Source organism: Manduca sexta, chromosome 15 (assembly GCF_014839805.1).
Source record: "Manduca sexta isolate Smith_Timp_Sample1 chromosome 15, JHU_Msex_v1.0, whole genome shotgun sequence".
Taxonomy (NCBI): domain Eukaryota; kingdom Metazoa; phylum Arthropoda; class Insecta; order Lepidoptera; family Sphingidae; genus Manduca; species Manduca sexta.
In genome coordinates, this window is record NC_051129.1 from 4,842,893 (window position 1) to 4,867,599 (window position 24,707).

The 24,707-nt window shown below is 34.9% G+C and overlaps 6 protein-coding genes across 11 annotated transcripts in view; 2 read left to right on the forward strand and 4 right to left on the reverse strand.

Moving 5' to 3' along the window:
* Positions 1-4: 4 nt before the first annotated feature.
* LOC115439957 (xin actin-binding repeat-containing protein 2-like) lies at positions 5-1,827 on the reverse strand. 2 transcript variants are annotated; one of them, XM_030164051.2, is made up of 5 exons: positions 1,676-1,827; positions 1,567-1,608; positions 1,033-1,499; positions 774-942; positions 5-444 (listed from the first exon to the last, which is right to left on the reverse strand). In XM_030164051.2, the coding sequence occupies exons 1-5, from the start codon at positions 1,746-1,748 to the stop codon at positions 203-205; spliced, it is 993 nt and encodes a 330-aa protein (XP_030019911.2). In that variant the 5' UTR covers positions 1,749-1,827; the 3' UTR covers positions 5-202. The 2 variants fall into 2 exon arrangements, with proteins under 2 accessions (XP_030019911.2, XP_030019912.2); XM_030164052.2 differs by lacking the exon at positions 1,567-1,608.
* Positions 1,828-2,200: 373 nt separating this feature from the next.
* On the reverse strand, positions 2,201-9,424 carry LOC115439954 (polycomb protein suz12-B). Of its 2 annotated transcripts, none has more exons than XM_030164045.2 (9): positions 9,335-9,424; positions 8,948-8,994; positions 8,579-8,866; positions 7,707-7,923; positions 6,985-7,208; positions 6,487-6,697; positions 5,954-6,159; positions 4,456-4,805; positions 2,201-4,321 (listed from the first exon to the last, which is right to left on the reverse strand). In XM_030164045.2, the coding sequence occupies exons 2-9, from the start codon at positions 8,954-8,956 to the stop codon at positions 3,622-3,624; spliced, it is 2,205 nt and encodes a 734-aa protein (XP_030019905.2). In that variant the 5' UTR covers positions 8,957-8,994; positions 9,335-9,424; the 3' UTR covers positions 2,201-3,621. The 2 variants fall into 2 exon arrangements, with proteins under 2 accessions (XP_030019905.2, XP_030019904.2); XM_030164044.2 differs by lacking the exon at positions 9,335-9,424 and adding an exon at positions 9,071-9,275.
* A 212-nt stretch (positions 9,425-9,636) lies between these two features.
* On the forward strand, positions 9,637-11,861 carry LOC115439959. The gene is given in 6 exon segments (XM_030164053.2): positions 9,637-10,028; positions 10,031-10,119; positions 10,197-10,444; positions 10,561-10,693; positions 11,001-11,130; positions 11,540-11,861. Coding segments are annotated over 6 exon segments (951 nt in total). The 5' UTR covers positions 9,637-9,763; the 3' UTR covers positions 11,626-11,861.
* Positions 11,862-11,947: 86 nt separating this feature from the next.
* LOC115439960 (ubiquitin domain-containing protein UBFD1) lies at positions 11,948-14,982 on the reverse strand. Its single transcript, XM_030164057.2, has 6 exons — positions 14,820-14,982; positions 14,284-14,714; positions 14,083-14,208; positions 13,221-13,362; positions 12,666-12,712; positions 11,948-12,584 (listed from the first exon to the last, which is right to left on the reverse strand). The coding sequence occupies exons 1-6, from the start codon at positions 14,830-14,832 to the stop codon at positions 12,474-12,476; spliced, it is 870 nt and encodes a 289-aa protein (XP_030019917.1). The 5' UTR covers positions 14,833-14,982; the 3' UTR covers positions 11,948-12,473.
* Positions 14,983-15,000: 18 nt separating this feature from the next.
* On the forward strand, positions 15,001-20,970 carry LOC115439953 (golgin subfamily A member 4). Its single transcript, XM_030164041.2, has 11 exons — positions 15,001-16,462; positions 16,667-16,818; positions 16,994-17,178; positions 18,137-18,397; positions 18,525-18,718; positions 18,790-18,896; positions 18,978-19,103; positions 19,196-19,333; positions 19,426-19,535; positions 19,851-20,370; positions 20,541-20,970. Exons 1-11 carry the CDS (start codon positions 15,430-15,432, stop codon positions 20,652-20,654), a joined length of 2,940 nt encoding a protein of 979 aa, XP_030019901.2. The 5' UTR covers positions 15,001-15,429; the 3' UTR covers positions 20,655-20,970.
* Positions 20,971-21,041: 71 nt separating this feature from the next.
* LOC115439955 (rab11 family-interacting protein 4) overlaps positions 21,042-24,707 on the reverse strand; it is a 94,061-nt gene continuing 90,395 nt past the window's right edge. For 3 of the 4 annotated variants that reach the window (XM_030164049.2, XM_037438908.1, XM_030164046.2), the window contains 6 exons: positions 24,035-24,169; positions 23,560-23,712; positions 23,024-23,306; positions 22,667-22,812; positions 22,339-22,386; positions 21,042-22,076 (listed from right to left, as the gene is read on the reverse strand). In XM_030164049.2, the coding sequence (XP_030019909.2) occupies positions 21,933-22,076; positions 22,339-22,386; positions 22,667-22,812; positions 23,024-23,306; positions 23,560-23,712; positions 24,035-24,169 (909 nt within the window). In that variant the 3' untranslated portion in view covers positions 21,042-21,932. The remainder of the gene's footprint in view (positions 22,077-22,338; positions 22,387-22,666; positions 22,813-23,023; positions 23,307-23,559; positions 23,713-24,034; positions 24,170-24,707) is intronic. The other variant, XM_030164048.2, reaches the window with a different exon arrangement.

Below are 24,707 nucleotides of genomic sequence, written 5' to 3' on the forward strand. Positions count from 1 at the left end.
AACATTAGTCGCAGCATATTTATTTCAATTTATCAAAGTAACATTATGAAATCGGACGGATTTTAATAAATAAACGCTAGACAAAACGCAAGCTCGTAATTGCAACATATAGCACAATAGATTAAATATAAAATTATTTTGAATAAATAACGTTTCATGCTAACACCATAGACATTTTAGTCACTCTTCTCTATACCTACAACTATTTTTGCGTCGGCCAAAATTCATTATACTTGGTTAGAAAAGTTTTCCTCAGTTCAGAATTTCGCGCCTGTTGGTCTTTCTCTTTGCTGAGCGTTTCAACACTTTGGCCGACACAGAGGTCGCCAGTAAAATGGATTATCACCACTTGAGTGTTAAATGTTACATTTTTGTCTGGACTTTGCTTGACGTAATGATTTCGAGGATCATAATCCATTTGAAATGGAAGGGTTAAATCTTCAGCTGGAATAGATTTTTACAGTAATATTAATCATTTACTGAGAGGGATTATCCCTAGTAGAGGAGGCCCGTGCACAGCAGTGGGACAGTATGTAATGCAGGGCTGATGATGATGATTAATCATTTATGTACTTTAAAATGTGTTTTCTAACGTTTTAAAAGTCAGTATGATTTCAATGATAGATCTGTTACTAAAAAATGGTTTCAAACAACAGAACTATCAACATTTCTAAAACTAAATAAAAAAAGTAGTTGGAGGAGTAGAGTTGTGATAGTAGCCTACTATCTAATACAATTCTTATTATGCCAGTAACAGGTAATTTCATGCTTACGTGTGTCATATTCCTCACTTCCTTGGACAGAATCCCCAGTACATTCAGGACCGCATCTGCCATCTTTTAGGATCCCCCGCATTGTCGTCAATTTGCTTATAGCTTTCTCATTATTTTTAGCATTTTGTTCACACTTATGTTTGTCTATATTACGCAAGAATTTTTTCATCTGCAATCAGGCACATGCTCTATATTAATTCAAGTTCACATTCACTAAATCATGATATTTATTTATAAGTAAGAATGTTATCGAGATTACCGTTTTCGAAATTTTCTTCGGTGGATCAGGGTATGACATCTTCGGCTCTCCTGGATTGCTGCCCACAACGTACAGGGTACTCTTTGGTATGTCAAAATCTGAATAAACAGATGTTCCCTCAACTTGTTCTTTCTGTCTCGATCCAGTAGATGACTTGCTGTTTGTTGGCACATACGACGATTTCGCAGTATTCTCCAATTGGGCTTTTTGCGTTACTGTCTTATTTTTAAAACTTTTCTTTCTTTGCACTGGAGTTTCATCGTCATTCGAAAGGCTTTCTTCGGAAGTCGACGGAAACACTTCGTTGAGACTTAGAACTTCTACATTACACTCTTCAAGATTGTACGGGTTGTCTATTTCGGCCAGTTGGCATAACTGGTCGGTTGAGTGTATGCTGATAAACGACTTTTGGTTTGAACAAAGAGCCCCTTCTTCGCCCGAAGCAGAAGGCTTTTTCGATACTGTCACTAGAAATATTATAAAGTTTAAATTACTTATAAGACGAACGAATACTGTAATTATTTAAATACGTACCAGCGTAAGTACAGCTTTCAGTTGCATTACAATTTATTTCTCCTACAATCAAACGAAACTGTCAATGTGTGTCGACATCATTACAAAAGAATCTAATAATTTCAAATACCTTCGTCTTCATTTCTGTTGATTTGCGAGTCTGCTCTGTCATTCAATTTTTGTGTGTTCCTCGTGTGTGACATATTTTAACAACGAATTTCAGTTTATTACCTTTGTCAAATGACTTTCCATTTTTATCTTTGCGTGGTCACCCTTGACAATTCGAATTTTATTATTTTTTCAAAGCTTTAGTAAACTTTGTCAGGTCTAACCTTTTTGTGAAGAAACTGTATAGATACCTTAGGTAGAAAACGAATGCACCGAATTAAGAATTATTGGCATAATATGTGCACTTTTTGCATGTCTGCATTGCGTTTATTGCCGATTTTACTAACAGATTCCAAACGTTATCTGCAAATTTACCACAAAAATGGACTAATCGGAATAAAATTTGTTTGACCTGCTTACATATGACATTTTTCATTGGTGTAGTCTCCAGATAGATCTGAAGATAGCAATTGGGATCGATTATTTAAAATGACCGTTAGAAAACACACGTGCGGATTTTTAAGCATCTGATATAATAAAATACAAATGTTGGAAAATAGATGTTATATTTCATTTCATAAGTACAATTTACTGGAAATTACTCAAAATGGAACAATTAAAAATATAACAAATTATTATTAGCACTGCAAAATCGTGGTTTTAACGTTAACATAAAACTAATTAGACAAAAACCGAATGGTATAAATACACATACCATTGTTACAGTATAGAGTAACAGTCTAGTTTATGGGCTTACGTTGCAAAAGAGTATTTGTTTGTGATTACGACAAAAACCCTACACGTTGAAGCAATTTGAATCGTACTAAAACAGTAAATTGAAGACATTTTGTTAAGGCAATAACAACACCCTGCAGTCTTTATAAAGATTCCAATGAATTTATCAACACATTCATACTTCATGATACACTCAGAATATACTGAAATTGATTTATCTAATTAAATAATTAAACTAGACGTACTTTGATAGTAACACGGCATGAACTTTGCAGGTGCTAACTAAAATATGAGATAATTGCACATTCAAAAAGTCCCGAGACTTTCGCATTGCACGTCATTATATAATATCATATGATAGATAGCACATTAGGGTCGATCCGTGCATCAAATCTAAATTATTTTACTAACCTATTCACGAATTAAAACATTGTATAAAAAATCGATAACGTCGACTAAATTTGTTCTCAGAAGCAACGCTAATCACCTCTACGGATAATGCGTACGGTTACAATAATCACTGGTACAAAATAGTGTGTACAGTATAAAAATATATCATCAATACTATTGCTATTTGTTGGTGCGATGATACTCGAACTGACGCGGTTGTATCATAGATCATTAAACTACGTGTAATATTGCTAAAAGTCGCATTGAAAAATCACAGTAAAAGAGAATCGAGGCAGTAAACACATTCATTAAAATGTGAAAAAAAAAAAAAAAAAAAACGTAGCCGAGATCTAATGTCAGAATAATAGGCAAAATAAAATACATTATAATTTAGTAACTTAACTATTGTCATCCATTTAATGGACATCCATACACTTACAACTAAACGTTAGGGCAGAGAACGAAGTTACCTAACCGCGGGACACACAACTCACATTACACACGACAATGGTTTGATATGGCGCCGATGTTAGAACTAGGCACGATACATGCAAAATACTTTAAACATTTTTGGATATTATCACGCGTATTCCAATTCATTAAATTCTGATTTTCATTTCATCTTTACTGTGACCATGAATACATTATACAACCGCTTGAGGTTGACTATAAAAACAAAAATTCATATGCGAAGTAGAAGAAACATTTAAAAACTCAACATATATTCTACTGAATAGCCGCGACCTACCCAGAAATGTGACGATAAATAACATCCTGGTTGTACTTTAGAGCCTCGAAATGGGGGACGAGTCAACAATTGTTTAGACACTAAGAAAATATTCGCTATACGGAACTTTTTCGTTCTGATATAGACGAGCGTTTGCGACTCTGTATGCTGCCGGAGGACATCTTCCGCTTGGACTCGACATGGCTAGGACCGGGGCTCGAGGACTTGTTAAAGTTGGAGCTGGTGCTGGCCATTCTGTTGGCGTTTTGTAAATTCGACGTTTTCCGGCGGACGGAGGGTGACGCTTCCACGCTGTTGAGTTTGGCAGTGGTGGTGGGCGGCTTCTGTTCGGTGAGCGCGGGCTGGTGGTACTTGCCGACCGCGTTCCAATGTTCCCGCTGGGCTTTCAACGAGTCACGCATTTTCTCTTTGGCCTCGGCGTTGTCCGCCAGCATTTGGTTGAGCATTTGTACAGTCTGGTATAGCGCGACGGGACTGATTAGCCCGAAGTCGTGCAACGAACACATGTGTAGGATAAAATTTCTGTATAAATTCTTCTCTAATAATTCCTTACCTCTCATCTGGAGGAACATTTGGCAAGCAAGGGGTATCTGGCAGTCTCCTACATAGTTGTACTTCATCACGTGCAAGTTCCACATCTTCATTAGTTCCTTCTCTCCTTCATTCACATCTGTGAACTCGTCGATCATCATCATAGTCTTCTGCTGGAGCCACAGTGGGTCTGTCTCACTTTCCGAGTCTATGTCTAACTCGTTAGGGTAAACAGGCAAGCATGTGATTGTATGGTGATATAGTCTGAAAGAAGAAAATGGTCGATTGTAAGTGCTAATATAACATTTTGGCCAAGAATACTAGATGAAGACATAGTCATGAGCTTTGCAAGTATTAACTTTCTGCCTTACCATATAAACCGTGTAAACCATACAAACCTATTATGTCCGGTAAGGTAGGGTCGTTGCGCATCAGCGACATCGGCATCATCCAGCTCGAGGAACTCTGCGAGGCTGTGCGCAGGCGTGCGGCGGCGCGCGCGCGGCCTGCACACCAGCACGTGCGTCAGGGACGTGCGCCGCGCCGGGCCCGCGCGCGCCCCACCCGTGCCACTTGCACCGCTCGCACCACTCGTACCGCTCGCGCCACTCGCACCACTCGCACTGCCCCCCGCCGGCGCGCCGCCCACCGTGCCCTGCGACGCGATCAGGTCGTGTGGCGAGCCTGTGTACGACCCGTCGTACAGTTCGTTGATCGATACATCGATGCGAGCACCGCCCGGTATTGGCTGCAAATGTTTTAAAAACTTCATTTACCATGCAAGATATTATCTATACTATTATATAAAGCTGAAGAGTTTGTTTGTTTGTTTGTTTGTTTGAACGCGCTAATCTCAGGAACTACCGGTCCAAACCGAAAAATTCTTTTTGCGTTAGATAGCCCTTTGTTCGTGGAGTGCTATAGGCTATATATCATCACGCTATACCCAATAGGAGCGGAGCAGTAATGGCTAATCTCAGGCACTACCGGTCCAAACTGAAAAATTCTTTTTGCGTTGGATAGCCCTTTGTTCGTGGAGTGCTATAGGCTATATATCATCACGCTATACCCAATAGGAGCGGAGCAGTAATGGCTAATCTCAGGAACTACCGGTCCAAACTGAAAAATTCTTTTGCGTTGGATAGCCCTTTGTTCGTGGAGTGCTATAGGCTATATATCATCACGCTATACCCAATAGGAGCGGGGCAGTAATGGCTAATCTCAGGAACTACCGGTCCAAACTGAAAAAATCTTTTTGCGTTGGATAGCCCTTTATTCGTGAAGTGCTATAGGCTATATATCATCACGCTATACCCAATAGGACCGGAGTAGTAATGGCTAATCTCAGGAACTACCGGTTTCAACTGAAAAATTCGTTTTGTGTTGGATAGCCCTTTATTTGTGGACCGCTATAAGCTATATATCATCACGCTATGACCAATAGGAGCGGAGCAGTAATGAAACATGTTGCAAAAACGGGGAAAATTATGAGTTTTGAGAGCTTCCGTTGCTTGCTCTGCGTAAACGGTTAAAGTTATGCAACAATGATGTATGACGGGATTGTTTCACTTAAAAGTTCTAAATAATATAACAAAAGTCCCCCGCTGCATCTGTCTGCCTTAACGTGTTAAACTCAAAAACTACCTAACGTGATTAAGATGAAATTTGGTATGGAGACAGTTTGAGACCCTGGGAAGAATATAGGCTCCCGGGAAACTACTATTTTTATAACGGAAAACTTTAGCCTGAAAAACTTTATAACGCGGGCGGAGCCGCGAGCAAAAGCTAGTTTATATATAAAAATTCACTGAATAAAGTTTGGGGCAACAAACAATTTTTAAGTTATTATTACATTCCTTATTTTATTGTATTATACTGTGGCAATTAAATACTCACAAAATAAGTGAAGTTGAATCTTGAATGGCATAGCTTAAGATGCTTTAGCAATGAGTACAGGGTACCGCAGTCTAGCGAGCACCAGGGGCAGTGTAGATCGTCGCACGCCTCTGTCTGCTGTCGCGAGTTGTTATTGTACAGGAACTGGTATATTATCTGTTGTCGTCTTGATTCACCCTCGCCTGCATCTGTTTTCGGTTTATCACCTAGCAATATAATAAAGAATTGTATTGATTTTTTTTACTTATTAACTATCAACAAACTCAAATATCAAGTATTTGCTATTATTTTGACACTTTCATCACGAACTATGAGAAAGTAATTGTGGAATTTAAATGGTCTTGATTGCTATCTCAGGAGTGGAGAAACAGATGCACATATATAACTTATATTTTATGGTTTATTTTATGGACAAATCTAGTCTACTATTGTGATTACGTCATAACTTCCATTATAAGTCATGTTATTTGGCAAACAAATATAAACTTCTGAAAAATTCTAACATTGAGCTCTTAAATTATAATGTCACTTACTATTTTTATCAGTACCACATTTCTGTGATGATGATCTATCTTTACTAGAGCCAGAGTCTTTCTTCATACCATTTTCACTGGTCTGTTGATATAGTTTTGGTCTATTCACTAATCCATTAGTAGGTTCTTGGCTCCAACTTAGTTTTAGTTTTAATAATGGTCTCACTTTGAATACGTCAAATGGGTTTGTTTCCGTTTGTAGATCATTTTCCTGTAGATATTAATAAGTAGTTATTATTTCAAATGACTTAATGCAACTAAATAAGCTTGCGAATTATCAGAGCAGTTGCATTTGTACCTATCCCTATTCCTTACCAGTATTAGGGTATGGGATTATGTATGAATGTATATGTTTTGTCCATATGCAATAAGCTCAAAGCTTAACATACTGATTGTTAGACAAATAGTATTTACTCTGAATATTTTTACTTACAAATGAATATAATATGGTAAGCAAGTATACAGAAACACTAATCAGTAATACAAAACACTACATACATTTGGTATGGTCTCCCACTGTGCCATTAGTGCTTTGTGTGGGGACCGAGCGATAGTGGCGCTCCTGCCCCCAGGTGCAGCATCATGCAGCACCAAGTCATATTCACCATTAGTCAGCAGACATCTATTGTGTTTGTCATACACTATCAGCTCACTACCGTATAACTTAGTCCATTTGCCATCAGATAAGTGGTCTGTGGACTTGAGACGTTTTGTTACTGGTTCTGTAAAAAAAAACGTATGATTGTATCTGAGTGATTGTCATCATCATCAGCCTATATCTTTGTCCACTGGTGGACATAGGCCTCCTCAAATATGCGCCATTTTAGTCTTTGGCCTGTCGTATCCAGTTCTTACCAGCGACCTTTCGCAGATCGTCACTTCACCTAGCTGGAGGGCGTCCTACATTATGCTTGCTGAGCCGTGATCTCCACTCAAGAACTCGTTTATCCCATCAGTTATTGGTTCTTGGACAGATATGAACCGAACTATGAACTATGAAATATATAAATATAACTATGAAATATGAACCGAAGTGGCAGTGGGCACGGACCCACTGCCATTTCAGTTCTGATCTGAGTGATGTCTATGTTAAATGGGTTTATTTTATTTCAAGCATATTTTTTATTTAATTTCAGGATTTGTACAGCTTTTATGACAGCTCATAGTTAAAAAATCCCTAACATACACTGTGGTATAGCAATAAAACAACGCTGTCATACCATCACAATCACCGTTAGTAATTTCCGCAGTACTTGTGTTGCCATTTGTGGTTGTAGTTGCTGATGCTCTTGTGACCGTAACTCTCAGCATCAGCATATATGACTTTACATTCGGTCCTTGAGAGGGGCTAAAAGTGTCACTGGAGATACTGACAGCAGAAGCCATTGCTGGAGGCTCTGATGTTGATGGATTAAGTGGGACTGAACAACTGCCTACCTGAAAAGTGTATAATAAATTTCAAAGATATGGCAAAATATCTACAAATTATTAATTTACTTTTATATATACAATTTATGGAAGTGTGAAATACAAACACATTTGCTTAACCCCAATTACAGTTAGATTTGCTTATTACAAATGTTATATTGTATGTGTTATTTGTCTAAACTAATGTGTAATATAGTATAACAATTTATAATAAACTTCATAATTTTATAAATATAGATAATGTTATTTATTTATGTACAGCCTAAACATATTCAATCATTTTTAACATGAATCATTTTAGTTTCTATATAATATAAGAGGAAACCTTTAAACTTAGTAACTAACAGCATTTTTATTCTACATGCCTAAGATATTTATAAATGTATTTGATGTAATAAAATAAGTATATTTTTACAACTATTTATGACATTATCAACACTAGTTTTTATGTATTATGGCTATAAGAAGACACCATTTTTTAAATTAATTAATTATTAATAATTAATTATTTACATATATTCCCTGTACGATTGTGCTTTATGAGCTAAACTGTTCAGCATTTGCATTCAAGGATAATGCAAAATGTTATATATAATATTCCAACAATTATACTGTTGCTAATTATAACCAACCAACTGAATGTATGTAATTTAATCATACTCACAGACACTTCAACAATAGCTGAAGAGCTTTCCTTTCTCTTTTTATGACAAATCTTTAACAATAAAGTTTCTACTTTCACTTGATAGTCTCGAGGATCCTCTAGGCTTTTGTCATAGAAACCTAGAAATGTCAGTGTCATGTAGCCACCCAGACTGTTTGGTTGCAGTTCAGTACTCTTTTTCAGAGTTATTTTTTCCAACAGGGAGTCCACTTTAAAGCCTACACGACTTTTATTACTTCTAGACATCCTCCTTTTCATATAAGATAGTGTTCTATTCAGGAATATCGGCTGCAAACAATTAGCAAGTTATAAATTAGAATTTATTGTAATAGCGATGCTACACGACAATTTTAACAATTGGTTACATACCGAAAGCATATTCCGTGTTCTAAGAAATCTATATATCTGTGTAGGCTCTGAAAAATACATACCAATGAGAATTAATTTACAGGAAACGCTTACTTGCATTATCGTGACTACCTAGGGACTTACTTTCAAATGCCTGTAAGAATAACTCATGGTCAGCCTGCAAATGATCAATTTTGTTGTTTTTGTTCGTCTCCCCATCTTTATCGCGCTTTTTGGGAGGCATTTTTTGAGTTTTTTTTATCTAAGTTACCTACTAATGAAACCGCCAAGTTCATCAGTTCGTTGACATGACAGCGTCAGGTTATGGGGATACCATGGAAAGGCAATGGTCAATGGCATCTAAGTTTTATAAAAAAATGGGGACACACAATTATTTAGTTCACTCACCTGTTATTAGAATTTTAGAGTGTATTCAAAGTATGTATGTACCTAATACTAAATAAAACGTAGCATATTATAACACAATCTAGTATACGTTTATAAAGTTGTAGGATAATAATTTTAATAAAAACTGTAACATTAGAATCAAATATATGTAAAGAATATACGATTTATATAAGAAGAGTTACTAAAATAATTCCTTCTAGGATTATGATTAATAAATTTTAATTTATTTGTATGCGTAATCGCAAAACTTTTATATCAGCTAAATAATAATATTGATTTCATAACAGGGTTTCAGAACGAAACATTAAACAGCACATGAGATGACATTTATAAATTTATTTTCATTGAAATTTATTTATATTCGCATTCCGCATAAACGCGATGCAAACTGTTATTTTAAAAAATGTTTTATAAGTATAATAATAAAAAATGCAAAAGCTCACTAATGAGCGTAAAAATACATTTAAAAAATTGCGTGCCATACAAAAAAATGCCATTAAGAGTGGTGTCAATTGGTCTTTACTGAAGCAATACAATTTGATTTGCAGTTTTAATCGTGAAACAAATATAAAAGGATCAAATAAAAGTCTGATATTAAGTATTATTATTGCCTTTATATTGTTAGTAATAAGCGTGATAGTGTCAAATGTATTTTTAAGTGTAAGATGTATATTACCAAATAACTTCCTAGTGTGGAGGCGACGCGGCCTGTCGCCGATTGTGTTTATTGCCAGAACGTCACAAGACCTGTTATATTGTGGGACGTTACGCGTCGGAATTTTGCAGTAAGTAGGAGAAAAACATGTAATGCATTTCAGTTATTTTGTTTTTTTTATTTAAATATTTTTTTTCCTGTTTTCAGAACTATTCATACTCATCAAAACCAATAATAGTTAAAAATGCAATAAAACACTGGAGAGCTACCAAAGAGTTTAGTTTTAATATGTTCAGAAAGCTGTATGAGGGTACAGCCGGCAGCTATGAAAGCCTCGAAGATGGATGTCAATTTCTTAACTTTAAGTCAGACCTATTTAGTCTGCAAGAAGTTTTCAATATGCCTGAGGCTAGAGCCAGGAATGCTCCCGGACAAGAGCCCTGGTATGTGGGATGGTAAGTTAATTTATGTTGGCCTTTATCCTTATAAATCTTAAAATAATAATTATTATGTATTTATCGCTCCAACACACCCACACTCTCCCGTCCCAACTATACTATTGACATTCCAGGGGCAATTGTCATCCAGATATTTTATCCAAAGTAAGACAATATTATGATGTACCTGAATTTTTGCCAGAGGATGCGGAGTATCCAGCAACTGAGAATATATTTTTTGGATATGAAATTGGAGCTGTTATGCATGTATGTAATAGTTATTAATAGAAAGTTAATAGATAAAAAAAAAATTGCTGCTTCTTTTCTTATAAAAATAAAGATGCTATGTGCTCTGTGATAATAACAAAATATGCATAACTGTTTTAGGGCAAGCAATCAATGGAATATATATATTTATTATAACAGATCATGCTGACATAATATAAATCTGTAAAATATTTTATAATTGTGCCATCAATTCAAATATTTTTAGAATGCAAAAGATTTATTAGTATAATAACTAGACCAATGTAAAAATAAATTCAGTGTTATGATTTCCAAAAATGTGTTACAGTTGGATTACATACCAAGACTAATGTGGCAGGGCCAAGTTAGAGGGAACAAGACATGGACGATAGCCCCTGTACCAGAATGTGATCATGTCTGTAAAACAATAGAGTTCTATGTAGAACCTGGTGATGTTGGTGAGTTAGTCAAAATGTTTTTGTATGTTGTATAAATCATTCATGCTATGTGCAATGGTGGTCTTCGGGAGTGGTGAACTGGGTACCCGCCCAAGGTCTAGGGCTTACAAGGGGCCTGAAAAAAAAAAACAATGTTCAGGTAGAAAGGCCTCTCAAAGATGTGCCACCCAGGGTCATTAGCTAAGGCTACCAATGGCTGTGTGCATTTCTTGTAATAAATATATAAATGAATGCACTTAATTTTTTAATACATCTTGATGTGATTTATTTCTGTTACCAACAGTTATTGAAATTATCTTGCATTGTAAAAGACTGATACAGGTGTAAGTTGAAGGGCCATATGTTATACTACCGAGATATAAAGACAGCTCCTTATAATTAAAAAAAATAATGCTTGTTTTGGTTTCAGTTTTGCTGGATACACGCATCTGGTATCATGCCACAAGGATTCCAAAGGGTCAGTTTTCTATAACTGTGCAGTCTGAATATGGATAAATTTGACTGAAGCTATTTCCAGTACAAAATTACAGCAACATATCGACATACCAAATATTCCCAATGACCTGATATTTTATATTATATTTTTAATGCTTTTTATACACTTATGTGCCATTTGTATGTAGTGCAACTACTAGTATTTAGCTTTAATTTAATATTTTATCAGTATTTATTGTCATGTATTGTACAACATGATATTTTATAAAGCTCTATTAAATTTTGTAATGGTTTTATTAGTAATTGTGACTATTGTCCTAACACCATTTTTAATTCAAGGAAAGTTGTTAAGTGTTGATGAAACATAAATTAAAGCCAGGAGAAATATTCAAAACATTTTATTTGTCTAATTCTATGATCAAAAGTATTCAGTGAAGGATTGGTATGGACATTAACCGCCAAAATCACTGTCACATGATAAAATTACTAAGCACTATTAAAATGGCCATTGGTCTAATGATCCCTTCCAATCCTTCACTGAGTGACAATATTGTAAAGTTTACATAAAGAGATCAGATTAGAAACTCTTGGGACAATAAGCTCATAATGGATGTACAATGATACATTATTAAAAAATTATCAGTTATGTACAGCTCACTGAACCCAAATATAAAAAATGCAAACTCACAATAATAATAATAAATAATTTCACGTTGACCAGATAGATGCCAGTATTCAAATGGACAATTTTAATTGACATGGCATAGTGATATCACAAAAGAAATGGTACCATTACATTGTACCTTTTGAAATGGACACCATACACATCAGTAATTTTGTATTGCAACTACCCAATTTTTGAGGAAAGGTAGAAATAGCAATTTTATAGAGAATATTGATAAATTTACTTAGAAGAATTGCCATACACCGAGTACTGCGTCTTTTATGGCCTCTATGTACTGAGCTGGGACCCAATATACCCAATACCTAGAAGCTTCTGTGGGGCCGAGTTGCAGACCCTGTAAAGATAATGTGTGATCTTAATCAAAATAAGCTCATCTAATAATATTTAAATCCAACATTAACTGTATATAACTCACCATAATGTGATATTCTTCATGTCCTTTGATAGGCTCTGATGTGATGCCTGTAAAATATACATCAGTATTATTTTTTTGTATTGGTAAGTGTTTGGTTTGATTTCCAAATCAGGACCTAGGAAGTCTGTTTCTTCTCAGGAAAGTTATTTGTGAGCTGAAATAACTACTACTACCAGTCAGGAAATATTACATCACACTCACTTAATAGTAAATACCATACATGATGCATGACAGACTCATGCATAAAGAAATTTAACATTTTGTGACTAGATTCTAGTATATATTTTATTAACACATTGACTGTACCACTAAAAATGGAACTATTCACTAGTGCAACGCAGCACGCTTAGAATGTGCTGTCTCAGACTGGCCTTTAGCTGCATCACCCTGAGTGAAACAGCCTTAGGTACACACTAATCATGTGCTGATTGCATGCATGTTGGACCCAAAAGACAACTGTTACATGAGCCACAGTGAATATCTTAAATTTGTGACTTACACAATACCTTCTATGTTATTATCTCATGCATTTTCTATTGCATTTATATCACTCACTTTTGATAGAAGTCATGGCAAGCTTTTCAGTGCGCTCTTTAGTTCCAAGCCAAAGCTGATCCTGCTCTGGTTTGAATGTGAGCCGTACTTTCCCCCCATGTTTATTTAACATTCCACTTAAGGGTACAGGTGGCAGTGGTTCCTAAAATAAAAGTATAAAAAAATTACAGTATGCCATAAAAACCATAGCTATAAATTATAAAATAATATGTTTAAATACAAGTTAACCCATGTGGGTTCGTTTGACCGAACTGGAATGGGTTAATGTCAATAAAATAAGCTTCTTGTGACATTACCATGTATTGAGCAATATTTAAAAAACAAACAAATATTGTGCAATAGATGCATCACTGCAATTAATTCCAGAAGTCCAATTTAACAACAGCTATTTTTAGTTTGCCAAAACCTAAGCACCATGTGGTCATATATTATGAAATTAAAGTAAATTTACCAAAACATTTGTGACAAGTCATATGTAGAATATTCATATACGTCACTCACTGGTAGGATGCCAAAAAGTTATTTAGTCATCACAACACAGGATGTATTTGGCAAGACAACATTTTTGAAACATATAAAGGAATTATTTTCTTTTATTCGGATACTTTCAATGGCCAGCAATGTTATGAAAATATAAAATATGTGGCAATTGATAAATTATAATTTTTTAAAGTAAATTAATTAATAGAATCTAATAAGAAAACAAACTTCTTCATTACTGAAACACTTTAGCAGATAAATGGTATCATTGCTAAGGTACTTGTTCAAATTTATGGAGCAGATATTGTAATGAAGGAAAATATTCAGCCAGCATAGTCAACATTTAAAATATAATGAAAATCACATAGATTGCATAACATACCTTAACACCTTTGATGCCAGGCATAACATCAGGTGGGATGCCCTTATCTAATACTTTCCTGTGGATTTTCTGCATGCATAAAGGTTCTTTGCTTGACTGGCTACTGGCTTTTTCTTCTAAGATTTCCTAAAGAACATAATGCAGAAATTTTATGTTATATCACATGACTCATCTTTAAAGTGAATATTGCTTGGAACATACCTTGGGAGCACTCTTAACAGCTAAAATGTCATCCATTTTAGATCCAACAAGCATAACCTTCCCGCCTTTAACTACGCCGGCTTTCCTGAGAGTCATGTCGTCACGAGCCATGCCTTTTATGATCAGTTTCTGCGCTGATTGTGGAACACCACATATTCTTTCCAAGTGCGCTTTCAGTTCTAGCACAGACGCGTCGTATGCAAACGTTATGTCATGTTTCGCTTTATTAAACACTACTGTAAATTCAACCTGTTCTGGTATTTCACAAATTTCAGTGTCTTCTGTGGATTCCGACGTGCACGGCGCGCTCTCCACTGGTGCTTCTATATGCGACTTTTCGCCATCCACACTCGGTTTCTCCGCTGCCTTTGATGTGCCATTAGCTAGGGAATTTGGATCTTGATTCTCTGTCGAATCTCCTTTTTCAGATGCTAATAAACAAACCAAAACGTGAGTTAGCAAAATTTCTAGAACAAAAGGCCCTTCTGTGCTTTGTAAAACAGACTATTTTGAAAAAGACACTGTTGAGTTCTTACCTATATATTCCATAATTTGAAATTAATTTTGAGCTTAATTTGTGTAAATGGATAAAATTACACTTTTGTTTTGTAGTTGTTTTGAAAAAAATTATAAAATATAGCCGACAGGCTGACGTGAAGCAACAAATTTATTCACAGATAATATAATGACCGGAGCATAGGTTATAAATTGAACCTCAAAAATAACACTTCTTTGACATATTATTTGTAACAGCAAGAATACCATCCCAAAATATCACTTATTATAGACTACGGCTAAAAGAGGCATAAGCCACAGCTATAAATGATAATGTAAATATCCGTTTCCATCACGGTTTCCATGACCGCGGACTACGAAAACAAAAATTTTATTTAAGGAGTTGCAATCATTATTATCAAAGAGAATTATAATTATTATTCTCTTTGTTGCAAATAGTTGCAATACGCTTGTCATTGTTCTGAGTGCAATACAGTGCAACACCTTTGTTATTTTTTCGTTGAAATTAAATAAATACTTAGTGGTAAAGATTTTATTCAAATTCTTTTGTCTTAATTTCGTGTGAATTCGTAGAATGAATAAAAGATATTCAATTGTGGCTTGATTATGTGTAAATGAATTGGTGACACAATGAGTTTTAATGTTGATGATCCACTTGCTGGAATTCTTAGCGATGGGAGCGATGATAGTTTCTTTGATGATGACATATTAGGGAAGAAAAAGCCGACAAAGGCAAAACCTTTCGCAAGCGGAGAAAAAAAAAGTTCATTATTTGATTTGGAGCAAACTGAAAAACCGGCAGATAAACCTGCAACAGCTTTAGAAGGTAAGAAAGATACTCCTTTTGACTTTGATAAGGCATTCACAGACGAATTAAGGCCGCAAACGTCAGGTAAACCATTAGTTTCTAAAGATTCAATAAAGTTTCAGTCCTCTGACTCTAAAAAAACAGCTTTGGATGTCAATAAATCCCCAGCTAAGACTAAAGGAAGTACGAGTGCTGATAAACTTGATTTCCTTAACACGCCAAAGAAGGAAACGAAAGTTCTGGGGAAAGGAAAGAGTTCTCAATCGCTGCTAGATGACATTTTAGGCGAACCAACTACAAAAGCAAAAGATTCAATCCAATCGAGGCCAGGAACAGCAGCAAAAGGTGATTTCGACTTAGATACATTTTTAGGCAAAAGTGATACAAAATCAGCACCTAATAAAAATACCCAAAAACAAAACACAAAGCCTGATAAGACAAAAGGCGAACTGGCACCACCAAAAAAGAAATCAAGCGAAGACTGGTTAGGTATATTTCAAGAAGAGGAAGATGATAACGATAATGCCGACGCTGGAATGCCATCATGGTTGGTAGGTGGTGATACCAAAAAGAAAAAGAAAGAAAAGCAGCCTGAAAAGAAACAGACACCAAAAGAAGAAGTTAAAGAAAAAGTAGTTGAAGAAAAATCTGAGATAGAACCTGAGAAAGATACAGTAGATGCGAATATACCAAAGATGCCACAAGCAGTTTCTGTAGCGATAAACCCGGTATTACAAGGGAGTAGTGAGGATATAACAGCGGAGGGAGCGGCGTTGTATTTGCAACAGCAGCAATCTCAGTTAATGGTAGCGATGCAATTGAAAGCGCAAGAGGAAAAACTCGTAGCTATGCAAAGTAAGTGTTTAAATTAACTATATATGTACTTTACTTAACAGAAAACAAAATATTTTAGATTACAATGTCATAATGGGTGTGGAACACGTTAATTCTATTTGTATTTTTTGTAATCTGACCTAGTACCGACATACTTACGAATTTTATTCATTAAATGCTTAATTGATAGATTTCTTAACGAAATTCTTTGTATTCTCCTCGCAGTGCGGCAGAAGGAGAGCCAGCGCGTGCAGCGAGAGGCAGCGTTGGCGCATCACGAGCAATTAGATGCAATGTTACGAAAGCAATCCGAGAATAGGCAGCAAATGCAAGCTATAATTGCAGCGCATCAAGAAAGAATTACGCAGAGGATAAAAGTTGGTATCAGTGAAAATTTATTTATGCTTTAAGAGTAACTGCTTAACCTTTGGTTTTTTTTTATCGGTTTCAGTATTAAATTAAAATTGCTTATTTTCGAATTCAAAATCGACGATCGATGATCTTATATTTGATATTTTCCTTTGATGTCCTTCTGATACACTCTTTTTAAAGGCTCTACTAAGTACGCAAGACGTAAATAGTGAAGACAATAACAATCCTAACGAAAATTATGAAAATACTGGAATGGAAACCAGAGAAACACCTCACAATAGGGAAAGAAAACAGCTGTTACAATTAGTTCAATCTCTGCAAGAGAATCATGACAAAGAGATCGATTTAATGGAGACGTCTTACAGGTTAATAGCTACAGTACTCAAGCTGTCTAAAGTATTATTCTGCTAATCCTAAGAATATTATAAATGCGAAAGTTTGTGAGGACGGATATATGTATGTTTGTTTCTCTTTCACGAAAAAACTACTGAACAGATTTCGATGAAACTTCACAGTAATATTGGTTGTACCAGAATCAGGGGCGGATCTAGAATTTGTGGGGCCCTGGGCTGAAACTACTTAGGGGCCTATCTAAGTACTCAACTAATAGCCATGTCAAAAAACTGTTTCTAGAATAATATATTATTATTATATATTCTTTCAATAAATAATATTCATTTTTATACCTTAAAAAAAATATGAAAATCAGCATGAAAACATCCTTTTACACGTATTTACCCCCTTAACTCAATTCATAGAAGTATGCAATTTTTCATCAATGTTTTTTTATGACATTATTACGTTAAAATATCGTCCGTAAACCGACTTTACAAACAACCACATTTTAAATTCAAATTAAAACCTATTGTTTTTAGCGGGGTTTGGGGGCCCCTTGTAACCTCGGAGCCCTGGGCTGCAGCTCAAGCAACCCTTAGGTAGATCCGGCCCTGACCAGAATATACATAGGCTACAATTTATTGTGACTTTGTGTTATTTGGTCATACAATACATTTCAAGTAAGTCGGAAAAAAAAATATTCCGGAAAACTCCTTCACGCGGGTGAAGCCGCGTGCAAAAGCTAGTATAATTATATTCAGGTTAAATTAGACAAATTATATTATTATCAATATGATTTTAGATTATATTAAAATTATAATCCGATTAAATTTAGACAGCTTAGGTACTCTAACCACATTATATGAAATGTTTTTTTTTATAATTGTCTTAGTTATTTTACCTAATCATGAAGGATAAAGTAAAACCATTAATTTCGATTTTGTTAGCCAAACGACAAGGTAAGATAGTATTTTCCGCTGATTGCAGACGACAACTGGCATTTCTAGAAATTTCGCTCAATCAATCCGAAGAACGGATGAAAGAGGAAGGCGATAAGTTGGTTAAATTTTATACGGAGAAGATCGGCTGGCTAGAAGAGCACCATCATTTGTACAAGAAGTTGACTGAAGACAATTTGACTGCATTAACCGAGCGGCATAGAGCTGAAAATGAAATGTTAAGGCAACAGCACTTAGATAATGTTAAAATTCTACAAGAACATTACGCAGCCCTCATGGAGAATATAAAGTAATTGTAATATTTTTAGTATTTTTGTTTTTGCTTCATTATTGGCTTAGTTCAACGAATACCGATGATTTGCTGTCGGTTTCTGGGCTATACATTTAAATGAAAGGATATCACGTTTTTTTTGTAGAACCGCTGTAAAGCAAGAACAAGTCCTCATACAAGATTCTGCAGGATTTTCGTCCAACTTACAAGAATTATTGATAGACGTAAAAGAAAATAAATCTCAGTGCCAATTGCTTGTAGATAAAGTTCATTCGTTAGCTGAGAATACTCAACGAGATACAGAAAAGAATTTGCAAGTTAGAGAAACTCAAATTAATGGTAATTGTTTCTTTTATAATGTGTCATAAATTATTTAATTCTTAATTATATAGACATATTGTTTGTTTAAGAAATGATACAGCAATTGAAAAAAGAAAGGGACAATTTTGAAACAGAGAAGTTGGAAAATAGGGAATTGATCAAAATGTTGGAGACCAGACTGAAACAAATGACTAGTGTATGTATCCAGCTTATAATGCAAATATTGAAATTTAAATAACAACAATGGTAATATTAAATTCTAGTCACGTTTTCACAGATGATTGAAGAAGAAACATCGTCTTTAAAGCAGAAAAAGATGGAATTTGAATACGAAAAAGCTACGTTCAATAAACAAACTGAATTTGCTAAAAATATATTGAAAAAACAAGACGAAGAACTCACGGTAACTTATATATCTAATTCACTTAGTAGTTTTTCTGCTAATACGTACTTATGCATAATAATGTTGCTAATGTATTCTGATTTTTATTAAAGATGTTAAAGGAAGATTTTCAAAGGGAATATCAAGAAAAAATATCAAAAGTAGACGAGGAAAAATCAAAAATTATAAAAGATAGTGCTGCGGTAGCCAAAGAAAAGGCATCAGTAATAAATTTGAAACAAGAACTTGAGGTATCTATTTGTATTTACAATATAAAATCAAAATAAATTGTTTAGTATTAGTTTATTGTTTAGTGATATAATAATGCTCGTGGCGGTTTTAGAAACTGAAAGCCGAGCTGCAGGCACAGCTAGAAGAAGTTTCCGAGGAGAGATCGAAGTTGAATGCTGAAAAACAACAGATGAACATGGAAGAACAGAGAATAATGGCTAAGTAAGTAATTGTCGTCTGTTATAAAAAGTGAAATTCAATATAATAAATCCAATAAGATAATAATATAACCGGTAGCTAGTACGAAATAAAATTCGTACATGGTAGGAGATGGTAATGTTGATGCCAAAGATGCAAAGATAGGAAGAGATGACACAACCTAATCAAAACAAAGATTACTTCAAGTTCAGGGGATAACGACCCTCAGCAATGAGAAAAACGATGATGAGAAGTTAGATGCTTATAAATATTAAAATTATTGTAAATTTAGCTATACTTGCATAAAAATAAGGTCGTAAAATAATGATTTGTTTCCAGGAGTCGAGATTTAGATCTTCTAGCAAAGACTGCAATAGAAAAACAATCTCAAGCAGATAAGAAATATTCAGAAGCGGAATTTTTACAAAGAAAATACGAAGATAGGATACGACGAATCCAAGAGCATGTTGTTTCATTAAATTCTAGAGAAAAACAGATCGCTAGGGAAAAAGTAGCTCTTTCCAGAGAAAGATTAACATTACATAATGAGAGGAAGCAGATAGAGAGTCGGCAGCAATGCTCATTATGTAAATCTACGCAAAATGCTCCATACAGTTTTGAAAATTATACATTTCCAGAATCGTATTTGAATGTTCCAGTCGCGAGAGATATTAAAGATGGAAATGTGAATTCTGCCATGAATGCTATAGAGCAAGAAATGGCCCATCTAATGAGTAGAAATTTTAATCTGAGACATAATCCAGTGATTGCTAATGTAGGCAATGAAGACCGACGTTTAAGTAACGTAAATGATCTCCCAAGTTCGGAACCTATGCAGATGGAATCTGGACCTTTTAAGGTATGTAAATTTATTCTTATTTTTATTTACATAACTATTTCGTTTTGAATATAGCCGAAGTCATATTTGAAACAGAAAATAAACAAGAAATGCATATTCATCGAGATTTTTAATCTGCATGAAAGAATATAGAAATTCAAATTAAAATCTTCCATAATATAATTTTCTAGGAATACATGGATCCGAAATTCATGATGCTTCGTCTCGACGTTCAGAAGGTGTTAAGCAACCTCGATCAACACAAAAGAGATAATGTCGAAGACAATGCAATTGAAGAAGAGTAATTTGAAGTGAAAAAGTGTAGTCTAGTTTTAATTGAATAAAACGTAAGTAAAAGTATAATAAAGTCTAAAAGGCTAGCATCCAAAACGGATACCGTCGGGTAATTGTTATATCTCAATTGTATCAATCTTGGCAACGTGGACCATTCAGCGGGAAGATGGGTCGACATTGTAAGGATCTAGGGTCGAATCTAGATACGATTGGCTCACCGAAAAAGGTGGCACGATATGAGAGGTCTATACCCAGCAGTAGGACTGGTAAGTTGTGGATGATAATATATCCAGTAGTGTTCATTTTTGTTCGGTTGTGGTTCATGGTAATATCTATCTATACTAATTATTTGACCAGTGCTTTGTAACTTAATAAAAGAGAAATAAAAGACTGAAACCTTGTATTAGAATTCATTTATTCATATTGTTGACTGTTACGGAACATCTTCATTATTATCAAAATGTACACAAATGCCTACCTCTACTCTCGCTACCTTACATTATAAATATCTCAATGTAAAAATATAGGTACACATTTTCTTATCTATAACATTTAGGTACTAAGGTATATAGTTAAAAACGTAATATTATTTTACATTACACAATTTCAATGGCTTTGTTAAACTGGGTTCCTAATTTACTTAAACAGAATATTTACTCAATCTACATTAAATAAAGTTCTAAGATATAATTCTTAGTTCCTGTGAAGTGGTACTCGATATTGGAGTCTGTTTTTGCTATTGATTGTATGACAAATTAAGAATACCCATTTCATACCCAAGTGTAACATTCATACAGTCTTTCATAAAAATTGCTTTAAGTAGTAATGATTTAATATCATTATGGACGGCCTGGCCTTCTCTACTAACGAAACGTTCAAATCTCGCGCAGATCTTCATTAAATTATAACTAAATAAATTATACATTTCATATTATAAAGAATAATTAAATTTGAGATAAAAGGAATAATTATTTTCCTTTACCATTTAAAATTCCATATTCACAATATTTACATCTTGATTCACCAATATTATAATTTCAATTGTTTATCATATTAACCATATTTAATTCGACTAAAGTTATTTTTTTTGTTTCTTAGTTTTAAGAAAGCACACGTGAATTTCATTACTCATTATCACAGTAACGATTTTATAAATTTTATTTTTATTCAACAAAATTTTGATAAAATAATAATATTGTTAACACATCTAAAGTAATATATTTAAGAACTAACAAATTGCAGTATTGTAAATCGTGAAGAGAATAGTATAGAATGGCAGACGTTTGGTGTTATGATTTTATTTCGCCGGGTTGCTTTTGATACTTGACTTCCAGTAACTGCGGGTAGTTTTCGACGATGGCCAGCAATATTCCATCGATGTAATTCCTCAGTTGCACGTTTACATCTTGTTGTTCTTTTAAAGCTTTTTGTAGCTGGAAATGAGAAATAACAATATTTACTACGTTCTACTCTATTAAATAATGTTCTGTGCTCTACAAGTCATGCGGTGCTACACGAGTACAATTACACTAAACTAATGAATATTTATGACCAATATTATTTTGAGGGCAAACATGTTTTATAAAGTATGAAAAAGGTACACTTTCAATCCCGGTTATGTAAATTGTCAAATCAAGCATGCAATAGTTAGCGTATACACATAAAGACATGCACAGTTAGTATAAAATGTCGTACCTTTTCCAACTCTATGCTGTGATCAGTTTGTGTTTGGCTACCATCGAGCTGCAAAAATGCGTACATAAAATATATATGTATGGTATTGCTTCGTAATGTGTCAATCGTAAAGCAAAGCGAAATGTGATGGATTTTGAATAAATAAAACACGAAGTCAACAATTTGGAAGCAAAAGCTGATGTAGTAGAATATCTGTATATGCCAATATGGTTTGATGACTGTATAATAATGGCCATTAATTATTACCATGGCTCATAGTCTGACGTAATGGAATACCCTTAGTGACTTTATAAATGCTGATAAAACATTGTATGACATTGTTATTTACCTCATCGTCACTCATTTGCGAGAGCTCGTGAGCCAGCGAGTTTGTAGCGACGAGCGGCCCGCTAACGCCATCCAACAGGCTGCGGCCCTCCTCCACACCGCGTGTCAGGATCTGCGCTTGCAACTCTTCTTGTGCCTCTGATAAAGCTGTAAGAACAAACATCAACGTTTAAACAACCTGTAATTTTTTCACCATGGCACAAGTCTTATATTTCTTTTATGAGTCCTGTCACATTCGAAGTATCAATATTTTTGCTCTATTTTAAAAACATAAAAATATAGCAAGGTAATTAAAATATCTGAGAAATTTCAACCAATATAATATTTACGGAACATATATTGGCTGTAATTGGCTTACATTTGTTCTGAGTTCTCAGCAGGACCAACTCTTTTCTCAGTTCATCGAGGCGTGGATCAGGCGGCGGTGGAGGCGCTTCCTGCAGTCTTTGTAGTTCAAGCTTGGCATCAGCCAGCATTGTCGCCGCAGCGGCAGCCGACTCTCGCTCCCTGCGTTCCGCTTCTCGCGCTGCGCTCAATTGAGCTGAAAGCTCGCTCACTTGCTCTTGAGCTTCGCGGTGAGCCCTAGCAGCTGCCTCAGCATTGGCTCTTAATGTTTCTGCCACGCCACGGAGTCGGCCCACCTTGAAAACAAAGTTGAATGTTAATTACAAATGAGACACAATAGTTTGGTGACGGATACTGTGGCTACGGCTTTTAGAAAATACATTTGCTATATTTGTAATATTAAGAGTAATTACGCCTCATAAAGATAATAGACAGAGACGGTTTATATCCCTAGAACAGCAATTGGCAGTAATTCAATGAATTGATGAACTTGTGAGATAAACAAATAAAAACCCTAGTATTATTGCTGATGTATATGATTATATGTACCTCTTGCTTGAGGTCGGAAGCCTCTGCTTCGGCGGTGGCGAGGCGGTCGGTGATGGCAGCCAGCTGCGTGTCCCGATCGCGTTCGATACGCGATATCGCTTCTCGACTCCGCCTCTTTTCTTCCGCTATGCTTTCCTCGCAGCGGCATTCGATCTGTATAGATAACCACAATTTTGCCATGAATTCTCGGATATATTTAGAAAACATATTTTAAGATGATGTTTTTTTACACGTAGGTTCTATGAACAAAATTTGAAGATGCTTCAATTATTCTAATGATATATTTGATCATGTAAAAATAATTGTAAAGTTTATTCAGCCAGAAGCAGGTATTCAGGTAACAAAAAAACATTTATGTAAAAAATATTATCAAATTCTTGTGCTACATCATAATGGTATCCCGTCCACCTTTATATAGTTTCTACAATATCTACATAAATACAATTAGAGAAAATAAAGAAACTCTTGGACACACCTCCCGTATCTGTTCGTCAAGCATGTGGACCCTGGCCTGTAGCACCGCGTTGTCAGCCTTTGCTCGCGCGTACCGCTCGTCTGCGGTGCTCTGCGTATCTGCTAATGACGTCACTTGCTGCTGGAGTAGTTGCACCTGCAGACAAGAATACGTTTTATGCAAAGAGTTCTAATAACTAACTATACTGTTTAATGTTTGGTTTTATGCCATCGATTGAAATTTTGGGATTGAACCTAGTTGGACTACAAAATGCATGTTTATACACCGTGATTTTAAGGCTGTTTTGAAACCGAACATTTTTAATTCTGTATCAATAATAGAGTTTAAAAATAATACCAATGTAATAGAGTAAATATTTTTTTTATAAACTTTAAAATTAATGTATACGAATAATAAATGAGAACTCGTGGTAATGCAACTAAATCTCACGTACTACTACGATCACTACGATCGGTGCCATTCATAAGTATGAATAATTGTCGCGACATTACTGTCATTATTCAACTCTAACGAGGGTAAAATAATATTATCAAAAACTATTTTTTTAGGTATCAACAGTACTATTAATTCACTATTTTTTTTTAGTCCTACAAATTATTCTAAGTAACCACAGTATGGTTCCAAAACGACTATTAAATCACAGTGTATATTAGGAAAGTATACTTATGTCGGA

Bases quoted from the DNA above. Each gene is read 5' to 3' on its own strand.
- LOC115439960 (XM_030164057.2), bottom strand. The intron at 13,363-14,082 runs GTATGTTATGCA...CTTTTATTTTAG, and splicing joins CTGGCATCAAAGGTGTTAAG to GAACCACTGCCACCTGTACC. The intron at 12,585-12,665 runs GTGAGTTATATA...TTATCTTTACAG, and splicing joins ATGAAGAATATCACATTATG to GGTCTGCAACTCGGCCCCAC.
- LOC115439957 (XM_030164051.2), bottom strand. From the start codon at position 1,748: ATGTCACACACGAGGAACACACAAAAATTGAATGACAGAGCAGACTCG. The intron at 1,609-1,675 runs GTATTTGAAATT...GTTTGATTGTAG, and splicing joins CAACAGAAATGAAGACGAAG to GAGAAATAAATTGTAATGCA. The intron at 445-773 runs GTAAGCATGAAA...AATCTATTCCAG, and splicing joins AAGTGAGGAATATGACACAC to CTGAAGATTTAACCCTTCCA.
- LOC115439954 (XM_030164044.2), bottom strand. From the start codon at position 9,170: ATGCCTCCCAAAAAGCGCGATAAAGATGGGGAGACGAACAAAAACAAC. The intron at 8,995-9,070 runs GTAAGTCCCTAG...TGTATTTTTCAG, and splicing joins ATTCTTACAGGCATTTGAAA to AGCCTACACAGATATATAGA. The intron at 4,322-4,455 runs GTTTGTATGGTT...TTCTTCTTTCAG, and splicing joins TACCTTACCGGACATAATAG to ACTATATCACCATACAATCA.
- LOC115439953 (XM_030164041.2), top strand. From the start codon at position 15,430: ATGAGTTTTAATGTTGATGATCCACTTGCTGGAATTCTTAGCGATGGG. The intron at 17,179-18,136 runs GTTAATAGCTAC...CGCTGATTGCAG, and splicing joins TTAATGGAGACGTCTTACAG to ACGACAACTGGCATTTCTAG. The intron at 18,398-18,524 runs GTAATTGTAATA...TTTTTTTTGTAG, and splicing joins GCCCTCATGGAGAATATAAA to AACCGCTGTAAAGCAAGAAC.